The sequence below is a fragment of the Arvicola amphibius genome, chromosome 9 (assembly GCF_903992535.2).
Source record: "Arvicola amphibius chromosome 9, mArvAmp1.2, whole genome shotgun sequence".
In the NCBI taxonomy this organism is placed as follows: Eukaryota; Metazoa; Chordata; class Mammalia; order Rodentia; family Cricetidae; genus Arvicola; species Arvicola amphibius.
Genome location: NC_052055.2, coordinates 104,388,260 through 104,399,920, shown reverse-complemented (window position 1 = coordinate 104,399,920; position 11,661 = coordinate 104,388,260). Strand labels below are relative to the sequence as shown.

The window sequence follows — 11,661 nt, the reverse complement described above, 5'->3', positions numbered from 1 at the left end:
GGAGGAGGAAACGCGGGTACCGGGTAGGAGTTCCAGGGCTCACTGCTCATCACGTGACAGCTCTAGGTTTTGGGGGATTGGGAGAGACCGCGCTTCGACCCCTCCCACCTGACGTCACCCGCAGCGACCACGCCTCTCACATGAAGGGAGGAGCAAAGAAACCCCGCCTCCAAACGGCCTTTCTGAAGGGCGTGCCTTCAGTGGGCGTGGCCAGAGTGGAGGAGGGCGGAGAGGGAAAGAGTGGTCACGTGCGGCTGGTGGCCTACGGTCACGTGACGTGCGGCGGGGCGCAGGCAGCCGGGCTGGGAGTTCTCCCGAGGAAAAGCCAAGTGAAGTGGGGGACCCGGCGGCGGTGACAATGGTGAGTGCGCGGCGGTCTGTGCGGCCGTCTCCCACGGGGACTCGGTGCGCGTGGCGGGACTCCAACGGCCGGCGCGCTGCCGAGCCTGCAGGGAAGGGGCGCGGAGCGGTGAGGCCTGACGGCTGCCCGGTCCCGGCCAGGCCTGAGCACCTGCGGCCGGTCGCACTGTCCTGGCCATGTCGGAGCCTCTACCTGCCTTCTTGGACCGGCTTTGGGGGCCGTGGCTAGGCCCCCGCAGTCCGCCGAGCCGGAGCCCCGCGGCCTCGCCTTCCAAGGTAGCCGAGGACAGCCCGTGGCCAGACCCTCAGTTCCGGACTCTGGCTAGACCTGCACACCTTCCTCGTCCCGAGCTCGATAGAGTCCGCTTTTCTTTAAGCTGCATGTGGGGACTTTCTGAGATTTCATGACCCGGGTGGAGGCTTTTGCCATTTGTAGACTAGGATAGGGGAAAAGAGCAAAGGGTGTCGGAACGGGGACCCTCATTTATCTCCAAACACCGATTCAAGCGCTTGGTTTCACTTCCTTCCTACGCGGTTTCTACAACTTAGCGCTTTGGGATGTTGCAATGTCTTGGGAGCCAGGGAGGGAGGAAAATCAGAGCACTTAAGCACACTTAATGGAAAACGCCATTGGGCACGGTAGTGTTTAACTGTGCCGGCAGTTTTAGATTGGAGCTTTTGGCTCATGTTTAGCCTGTACACCCGGAGAGGCGACAGTGTGCCACCTGCTCTTTCTAAGCTCACCAGTTTTAATAATCTGCTTGATATTTTTTAGATCACGCCAGCCTGGTCTATTTTAAAAACTTTGCTTTGCTTTGATTAAATAATTTAAAAGTCAGAAATCGTGTTGCTTTTACTAGAGATGGGGAGAGGGGAAAGAGGGAAGTTTATTCTGGGAGGGTTTTCTTAAGTACTTTTGTGAACCCAGAGACAGATAAACAGTAAGACTAACCCCTGCTCCCATGCAGCTGCAGATTAAGGAGTTAAACATTTGTTCGGGTAATTAGTTAAGGTGGAAATTACAAAGACAATAAACAACTAAGAAGGAATTATTTGGGTCTTAAGGAACCCTTTTATTTCTCACAATTTGAAAAGAAAACTAAACAGCTCTCTTACGTTTTGATTATATTTGTAATTAGTCCTTTTAGTTGTGTTCAAGATATTGGCCAAACGAAATTATAAAGCTTTAAAACCTTGAAATGGCCACACATGTATGTATGAGAATTTGCTGTTTCATTGTGTGTGGGCTCTGAATACATTGTGGAAGCCTTGAGCTCCTCTGAGTTCCATTTCTTTTTTCCCTTGATGAAAAGAAAATTCACATATATTTTGATTATTTTTTCCTTCATGTTCTGTTTTTTAACTTCAACCAGTCTTAGAAATATTCATATTAGAGATAAAAAAGTTTATTACATTCTTTCTATATCCACATGTAATTTTGTTAGATGGTAATGCTCAATACTGGCATTTCATATTATAAGAAAGAATATTGGTTTTTGTGTGTGTGTGTTGTTCTTTTTATAATGTTATTTTTATTTTTTATTATTTATTTATTCATTTAAAATTTATTGATTTTTTTTTTATTGAGCTCTGCATTTTCCTCTGCTCTCCCTCTCTGCCTCTCACCTCCTCGTCAACCCTCTCCCAAGGTCCCCATGCTCCTAATTTACTCAGGAGATCTTGTCCTTTTCTACTTCTCATGTAGATTAGATCTATGTATGTCTCTCTTAAGAGTCCTCATTGTTGTCTAGGTTCTCTGGGATTGTGATTTGTAGGCTGGTTTTCTTTGCCTTATGTTTAAAAACCACTTATGAGTGAGTACATGTGATAATTAATTGTCTTTCTGGGTCTGGGTTACCTCACTCAAAGTGATGTTTTCTAGCTCCATCCATTTGCAAAATTCAAGATGTCGTTATTTTTTCTTCTTCTATGTAGTACTCCATTGTGTAAATGTACCACATTTTCCTTATCCATTCTTTGGTCGACGGGCATTTAGATTGTTTCCAGGTTCTGGCTATGACAAACAATGCTGCTATGAACATAGTTGAGCACATGTCCTTGTGGTACAATTGAGCATCCTTTGGATATATACCCCAAAGTGGTATTATTGGGTCTTGAGGAAGGTTGTTTCCTAATTTTCTGAGAAGTCGCCACACTGACATCCAAAGGGGCTGTACCAGCTTGTACTCCTACCAGCAATGAAGAAGTGTTCCCTTTTCTCCACAACCTCTCCAGCATAAGTTGTCATCAGTGTTTTTGATCTTGGCCATTCTTACGGTGTAAGATGGAATTCTCAGAGTTGTTTTGATTTGCATTTCTCTGATGACTAAGGATGTTGAGCATTTTCTTAAGTGTCTTTGTTTTGTTTTGGTTTGGTTTTTTGGTTTTTTGGTTTTTTTGAGACCGGGTTTCTCTGTAGCTTTGGAGCTTGTCCTGGAACTAGCTGTTGTAGACCAGGCTGGCCTCGAACTCACAAAGATCTGCCTGCCTCTGTCTCACTAGTGCTGGGATTAAAGGCTTGTGCCACCACCTCCTGGCTCTTAAGTGTCTTTTTGTATTGTTATTTTTTAATGCATGCTCTTTCTGTGTGGACCTTGTTGACCTCGTATTTCCTCTGAGTGTACCTCAAATAGGGCTTGAATTTGTGGCAATTCTTTTTTCTTTTTTTCAAGACTGGGTTTCTATGTGTAGCCTCACTGCCCTGGATCTTGCTGGGTAGACCAGAGTGGCCTTGAACTCAGAGAGATCTGCCAGACTCTGCTTCCCAAGTGCTGGGATTAAAGGCGTATACAGCCACCTCCTGGCAAATTTGTGGCAATTCTTTTGTTTCAACATTTCAAGTAGTGAGATGATAGGCATCAGCCCATATGCAAAGCTATGATATCTAAGTGTTTTAACTTGTATATTAATTGCCAGCATTTCCCCTGAAATGATTTTGTGTGTGTGTTACATCAAAGGTTTTGCACTAGTTAGGCAAGAGATTCACTACTGAGTTGTATCTCTAGATTCCTTGTGCTTCTTTGGCTCTTTCAAGTGAGATCCAAGAAACCAAACAAACAAACAAACCACAGCAATAACCAAACACATTATAAGAAAACAATCCCCTCCCCCTGCCCTCGCCCCCCAAAGGACAGGTGTATATGTGATGCTGGTGTCAGGAGCTGGAGGGGATGTTCAGAGATAAAGATGCTCTCACAAGAGCCCAGTTTGGTTCCTAGGACCCATGTGACAGCTCTCAGTTAGATGTGATTCTTGCTTCAGGGGGTCCAACACCCTCTTCTGGCTTCAAGGGCACTGTATGCTCATGGAGCCCATACCACTCATGCCCATAAAGCAAAACAAACCTGAAACGCTTAAAAGTTGGGGCCAGTTACCATAAGCCACATGATCTGAGTTCAGTCCCCAGAACCCAAGTAGTAGGAGGGAAACCCACTCTCTAAAGTGACCTCTGACCTCTACATGTGTGCTGTGACATGCTTGAGCCGTCCTTTCAAACGGATAAATAAAAGACAAAAAGATGAGAGGCAGCATGGTGGTGCATGCTTGAAGGCCAGGAAATAAAGGTCAGAGTTGCTCTGTAAGACCCCAGCTTGTCTGCTGCACTGCGATAGTGGTTATGTGGTTCTCCCACCTCCCAGGGTACATTGATGGGAAACGTTCCAGAGCAAGTCTTTGTGTGAAAACAAGCTCTTTTCTCAGAAGTTTATTTTTTTTACTTGTGTTGCCCACATGTTCCAGAAGATATCTATAATTGTTTGGAGGCTTTTAAAGGAATGGCAGTCTAGCTGTTAAGGTGCTGTTCATCATTTCTCCTCTGCATATGCTGTCCTAAGCTTTTCAAAGGATTTTCTGAGCCAGGAGGTGGTGGTGTAATCCTTTGATCTCAGTACTTACGAGGTAGAGACAGGCAGATCTCTGAGATCTTGATCTACAGAACAAATTTCAGAACAGCCATGCTACACAGGCAAACTCTATCCTAAAACCCCAAAAACTAAAACAAAATAAACAAAAAAACCAACAAAATCCCTTCTGATTCTTTCCAGTTATAAGTCTTTATTCTATTGAAAAATAAGAGCTAGTGACAGGAATCAGTGAATAAAATTTTTGTCACTAAGCCTGGTAACCTGTGTTCAACATGTGTGAAAGAGAGAAAAAAAACCCTAAAAGTTGTCATCTGTCCTCACCTGTACAGGGCATTCATTACACACACACCTCATACACACACACAAATATTTTAAAAAATAAATCTACTTTTTATTTTTTCTATTTCATCTTGAGATAGTTACTGTGTAGCTTTGGCTGGCCTATTTACCTGTTATGTAGACCAGGCTAGCCCCAAACTTTCTGTGAACTGCACGCCTTTGCCTCTGCCGTGGTGAGATTATAGGTATGTACTCTAGTGCTAGATGTTTATTATTATTCTTTAAAGTTTTCTGAGGTAGGGTCTCATAGAACTCAGGGTGACCACAAATGAACTATGTACCCAAGGCTTTCAGGTTTTGACTACTGTTATTTAAGAAATCAAAAAATAATTATTATGTTTAGTGTACGTATGTGTGTCACTTGTGTGCCGTGGCGTACGTGTGGAGGTCAGAGGACAGCAAGCAGAAGTTGCCTCTCTGTCCATCATGTGAGTCCTGATCAGACTTTGGCCATCCAGCTTGGTGATGAGCACCTTACCCACTGAGCCATCTCACCAGCCTCTGATTTCACTTTTAAGCCCTAGGTATGAAATATTTTCTTATAAAAATGAATATGGCATAGTTTTTTTTGTGGGGGGGAAGGGGGTTTTGAGACAGGGTTTCTCTGTAGTTTTGGAGCCTGTTCTGGAACTAGCTCTTGTAGACCAGACTGGCCTCGAACAGAGATCCTCCTGCCTCTGCCTCCTGAGTCCTGGGATTAAAGGTGAGCACCACCACTGCCCAGCTATAGCATAGTTTTGTATATATTTTTAATTCTAGTAATTTTAAAATTTATGAATAATGTCAAAATAAGACCTTTTGTTTATTGTAAAATTGCTTTTGTTAAACATTATTATTTAACGTGTATGTGTTTTGCCTGAATGTATGTCTTGGCATCACATGCTTGTTGGGTGCCTGAGAGGACTTCAAGATCCCCTGGAACTGTTGTTACACACAGTTGTGAGCTGCCATGTGGATGAACCTGGGTCCTCTGGAAGAGCAGCCAGTGCTCTTAACCGCTGAGCCATCTCTCCTGCCCTATTATTGCAAAATATTGTAGAACTGTGTCTACTTTTGTGTTTTGGCAGCCTTGTGGCAATTTAACTTTGTTAAAATAGTATTTAATTTACATCTTTAAATCTCAGATTTCAAATTGGATAGACCATCCTGCATTTTCTATAGAGTATGTATGGGAAAAGTTGGCCGCATCTTATTTTATATATAAAACAATGTTCATAGTTTCCATGTCTTAATTTTTTGCAGAGTATCCAGGAGAGGAAATTAATTTTAACTTCCTTGCCTGTGTCTTGTGACATCAGCTAATGCTGGCACTATGGGAAGGGGGTCCACCTTGATGTTTTCACTATCAGTTGCCTTTGTTTAACGGATCTGATTTAGTTTCCTTGGGTAGCTACTTGGGTATATTGTCTTTGCCCCTTCGTGTGGGGCTTTCTTCCTGCCACCACCTTCCTCCCTTGCTGCCTCAGTGAGTTGCACATAGTGGATACCTGCTAAATATCAGGTAATCAGTTTTGAGCTGAACATATACATATAATGTTTTAGGAGAAATGCATGCACTCTTTCAAAATTACTGGGAGTTTGTTTGTTTGTTTGTTTGTTTTTAAAAGAAGTTCTGACTTTCAAGACTCGGTGTATTGAGGTAACTAGGTCATAGGACATAGTGCTGAAATGTTGCTTGGGAATTGAGACAAGATAGATCTCAAGTTTAAGGCCAACCTGGGCAGCTTAGACCCAGTCTCAATCGAAGAGGATGTTAAAACACAGTGGTAGAATAGAAAGAAGCCCAGACCCTGCCTGGTTCAGTCCTCATTACCTGAAATGAAGCAAAACAAGAGCTGGTAGTGGATCATGAAGATCATCTGCCTACCATTCTATCTTTTCTGAATATTTACTCAATGACAAGTTTGCTTGTTAAAATTAGCTTTCTGGATAAATTTTGAGTTTAATTATCAGAAAGAAAATTGCTGACTGTGTCTTTGGATCATGTTAAAAGTCTAGTTTGTAGTTAGTTATTTGAAATTGTCCCTTTTGCTGGGGCTGGAGAGGTGGCTCAGCAGTTAAGAGCACTGGCCGCTCTCTTATAGGACCTGGATTTGGGTCCCAGCACTCACACAGTGGTTCTCAGCCACCTGTGACTCCTGTTCCAGAGGATCTGATGCCCTCTTTTGATCTCTACAGCGATTAAGCACACACATAGCAAACAGACATAAACACAAACAAAACCTTCATACGATAAACATAAAGATATAAGGCAGGTGATGGTGCCACAAGTCTTTAATCCCAGCACTCAGAAGGCAGAAGCAGGTTGATCTCTGAGTTCAAGGCCAGCCTGGTTTACTGAACAAGTTTCCAACAGTCAGGGCTACACAGAGAAACTCTGTCTTGAAAAACCAAAAAAAAAAAAAAAACAAAACAAATAAATAAAAAAAAGTATTTACCAAGGGATAGAGTGGGAGGGTGGGAGAGATTGTCTATTTTGTTAATATAGGAATAATGAAAACAATTTGGTCATTGTGTCACCTGTGACCTGCATAATCTTAGGAGGCACCTTAGATTGTTTACTATTATTACCTGTCCAACCAAGACAGGGCTGATGCTTAATGAGTTCCAGACTGAGACATTGCTCCTCACCTCTCCTGACTTTCTGAGGAAGGTTTTGTTTCACCAACAATTACAAATTTCAGTCCATTTTTTGTCCATAGTCACTTATTTTTTATTATTAGAATGGTTGTGTATTGAAAATTAATCCTTCACAGGTATATGAGGGCCTTGTTTAAAATAGTATAAACTGCTTTTAGGCTCTGTTTTCAGTGATGAGCAAAGGAGAAAATGTCTGGCCTCACAGAGTAAATGCACAGCTCGGAGAATCTAGTTTGCATTAGGATGTCAGGTAAAGCCCTTACAGAGATGAGTCAGTCTCCAGAGGGTGAGTGAGTCAGGTATGGTATTTTGCCTGCCTCTGGGACAAGAGAGAGAAGGACAAATTTGATGAATTTCTGCAAAAATTACTTCCATCATTTGAGGCTATTCTGTCTGGAGAGCTGATAGGTCTATCTTATCCACATCAGAGAATAAATTGTATGTATGTTTAAAATAGCATTTGAAACCACCGTTACCTATAAAAATTTTCCATATTGGGACTGGAGCAATGATTCAGCGATTAAGAGCACTGGCTATTTTCCAGAGAACCCAGGTTCAATTCCTAGCACTTACATGGTGGCTAACAACTGTCTATGTAATGTTGTTCCCAGGGAACCTGATGCCTTCTTGTGGGCTCTGCAGGCACCAGGCATGCACATGGTACACAGACTTATGGGCATGCTAAATACTCACTCATACACAATAAAATAAATGAAAAAAATTGTACAAATTGATGAACCCCACAAAGTAAACATCCAGAGCTCCAATAAAACATTATTAGCACCTGGGTTGGGTATAATGGTCACATCCCTTTAATACCAGCACTCAAGAGACAGAGGTAGGTGGGGCCCTGTGATTTTGAGGCCAGCCTGGTCTACATGGTGAGACCCTGTCTCAAAAAAATATGTATTGCATATAAGTAATATATGTATAGTATATGTATAAATATGCATAACACACACATATATTATATGTAATACATATATTAGCACCTCATCTCCTGTAGCTTTGTAGGTTCTTTGTTGTTGTTTGCTTCTGTTTTTAGACATGTTTTATTCTGTATTCTAAGCTGTCCTGGAACTCACTACATAGTCTAGGCTGCCTTGAACTTTTGGTAAGCCTTCTGCCTCAGCTTCCTAAGTGCTGAGATTATAGGCATTCACTATAGTGACCAGATGCCTAAGTACATTGTTTTATTAAAGAAATATTTGCCATCAATTTTTGTGTGTGAATGCTTGTGCATACAGATGCCACAATGCATGTGTGGAAATCAAAGGACAAATTATGGGCATTGGTTTTCACCTTTTGTCATATAAAACTCAGGTTTTGAGGCTTGGTTCCAGGCATATACAGTCAATGAGCCTTCTCTCTGGTCCCAAACTGCCCTCTAAAGTAGTTCCAGTTTATAAGATCTCCAGTAAGTTGTAATATTTTAAAAAGTTGTGTGATCAGATTGTTTTTTTATCTTATTAGAATTTCATAAGACATTTTCTTTTTATTTCTGAGTGGTGTGTGTGTGTGTTTGTGTGTGTATGCATCCACAGCGTGCTAAGGATATGGATACAAGTAGTCACAGTTTTTTTTCCCTCACATGGGTGCTGGAGATCTGAACTCAGGTCCTCTCCCCAGTTCCCATTATATTTTCATACTTAGGTATCATTATATTTTGCTTGTATTTGCACCCTTTTTAACTCTGTCATCATTCCCCTTCCTTGCTAGTCTCTTCTCCAAATAATTCCTTTCTACTTTCATGACATTTGTGTGTGTTTGTGTGTACATGTAGTTAAATATATATATCTTTTTGAGATTATTTAACTTAACGTGATCAGATGAATGCTTTTAAAAGGTCACTTTGGTTTTCTTGTGCAAAGTAGAGATGAAATGGAGGGATATAGGCCTGTGGACCTAGCTGCCTTGAAAGCTGAGGTAGGGGGACTGCTCAAGCTTTCTGGGTAGAGACCAAATCACGCAACACAGAAGGACCCCATCAAAGCACACATGAGAAAGGATATATTTTAAAGACTAGAACACTATCGTTAGTGCTACACAGCCCATGGCTGTATCTAGATGTTGGAACCATTACTAGTGTGTGCTCATTATTAGTTGCGGCATTGCCAGCTAGAGTGCTGTGTCATTGGGAAGCAGTCATCTGAAGTTACAGTGTATATATATATATATATATTTGGAAATATTTATAGGAATTTCACAGCCTCTAATGCTAGTTAGTGCCAGGATTACTCAAAAGTCTTACGTGTTGTAACACATTCTGTCCAGATGCGATAGAGCAGAGGCTTTATGGTAGTTTGGACAGTGTGTTGACACTGGAACTTGAAGGGGTAGTTTAGACTGTGCAGGTTTCTCTCTGATGGAAGAGTGACTTACAGGTCTATCCAAAAGTTGCAGCTTTTCAAACTTGATATAAGAAATTGACTTCTTATATTTTTGATAAGTTAGTATTTGATTATTATGTAGGTTACCTGTGGAAATGACTGAGTTATAGCATGTTCAAGTTCTTTTTTAATTTTGGTGGTAAAAATTAGCATGAAGTTTATGCTCCAAATTGTGCGAATTTCAGTGTTAACTGCGTGTACACTGTACTCAGTTCAGGTTGTTGCCTTGATTTGCTGGCAGTGCTGGGGATTGGGTGCATGTATATTCATTTTCATGTAGAATTTAATGTAGAATTAGTTTCATGTAGAATTTAATACTTTTTAACTCATAGATGAGTAATTTGATTGACTTTAAAATCAAGTAATTAAGTTTGAATTGCAAAGTGTAGTGACTGGCTAAGCATGATACTAACGAGCATTTTTATTTTGTTTCAGAGTTTTCTTGGAGGCTTTTTTGGTCCTATTTGTGAGATCGATGTTTCCCTTAATGATGGGGAAACCAGGAAAATGGCAGAAATGAAAACTGAAGATGGCAAAGTAGAAAAACACTATCTCTTCTATGATGGAGAATCTGTTTCAGGAAAGGTAAACTTCTGTTTGGCAAATTACCTAATTTTAGGTTATTAGAATCTGTTACTAAAATATTCTGTGCTCTACATACATTTGGATGATTGTATTAGAAACAAAGTCCTTTTTCTGAAAGTCAACTAAAATCCTTGATGTATTAATAGCAGTAATGGAAGATGCTTTTCATGGAAGGGTTCTAGGGTAGAGTCTTTGAATTTCACAGACATTGTTGGTGACTGTATCTTGAGCTTTGGAGAATTTCTGCTTTAAAATGAGTTGGAGAGATGTGGAGTAGTGGTCTGGTGTGGCATACGAAAAGTTCTTCCTGACTTTTTGTAGCTTGCTCTTCTGTGCTCTCATGTCTCATTTGCCCTTGTTCTTCATTCTGGGGGAGGCGCTTCAGCTCCTTCAGAATGTGTATAATTAGATACATTTAAGTTCCCTCCTTCTATAGACTCACACCTCTCTTGCCTTTTCATTACTCAGTAATATGTAAAATCCTTTTTTCCTTCTTGTCTCATGTAACTCAGGTGGGCCTCAAACTCCCTGTGTTAAAATTATGGGCCTTCTCCTGCCTCTATCTCTGAAATACATTTCAGACATGGACTACCATGCCTGTCTAACCCTGTATTTTTTTTAGAACCGTTTTAGATTTTCAGAAAAATTGGGTAAAATTGAAAGCTCTTTATGTTGCCTCTTCTTCACCGTGCCTTCTTATATAACATAACCATACAATATTTGCCTGTTATTATATATTGAGGTAGGATCATGTAATCCAGGATGACCTTAGACTACAGTGATTTAGTCTTCCTGCCTCAGCCTCCTGAGTTCTGGAATTGAATGCATAAACTATTATGCCCAGTTTAGTGTGGTATAGTTTTATAAATAAACGAACCTGAGCCAGCCATAGTGGTATGTGACTGTAATCCCAGTGCTTGGTGGAGACCTGAGGTATGGGTGTTAGGGTCATCTTTAGTTACATAGACAGCGCAGGCCAACCTATCTTAAAAACAAAACAACAACAAAAAAACCCAAAAAGTAAAGAATGTAAAAAACTGATGAACCAGTATTGGCAGATTAGTTTATAATTTTAGTTAAGGTCCATTTTTTTTTGTTTGTTTTTGTTTTTTAAGACAGGGTTTCTCTGTGTAGTGTTGGAACCTGTCTTGGAACTCATTCTGTAGACCAAGCTGGCCTTGAACTCACAGAGATCTACCTGCCTCTGCCTACCAAGTGCTAAGATTAATGCTGTGTGCCACCACCGCCTGGCTAGGGTTCACTCTTGATATTACATGTTTTGATAAACACAGATTGTTTTGTATCCATCATTTGAAGATCTTGAAGAATTATCCTACAATATAATGGCTTACTTATCTTACAAATTCCCCTCTGTTTCACCTGTTTATACCTCACTGGCACCTCTATCCACACCAGCCTCTAAAGCCTATGCCACTATGATTTTACCTTTTCAGGATGCCATATAGTTGGAATCATACATTATG

At 41.0% G+C, this 11,661-nt stretch overlaps 1 protein-coding gene across 1 annotated transcript in view; it reads left to right on the top strand.

Annotated features, from left to right (window-relative positions):
- The first annotated feature begins 232 nt into the window (after window positions 1–232).
- Window positions 233–11,661, top strand: part of Vps26a (VPS26, retromer complex component A) — a 33,301-nt gene continuing 21,872 nt past the window's right edge. The window contains exons 1-2 of the mRNA XM_038342813.1: window positions 233–361; window positions 10,028–10,177. Of these exons, the coding sequence (XP_038198741.1) occupies window positions 359–361; window positions 10,028–10,177 (153 nt within the window). The 5' untranslated portion in view covers window positions 233–358. The remainder of the gene's footprint in view (window positions 362–10,027; window positions 10,178–11,661) is intronic.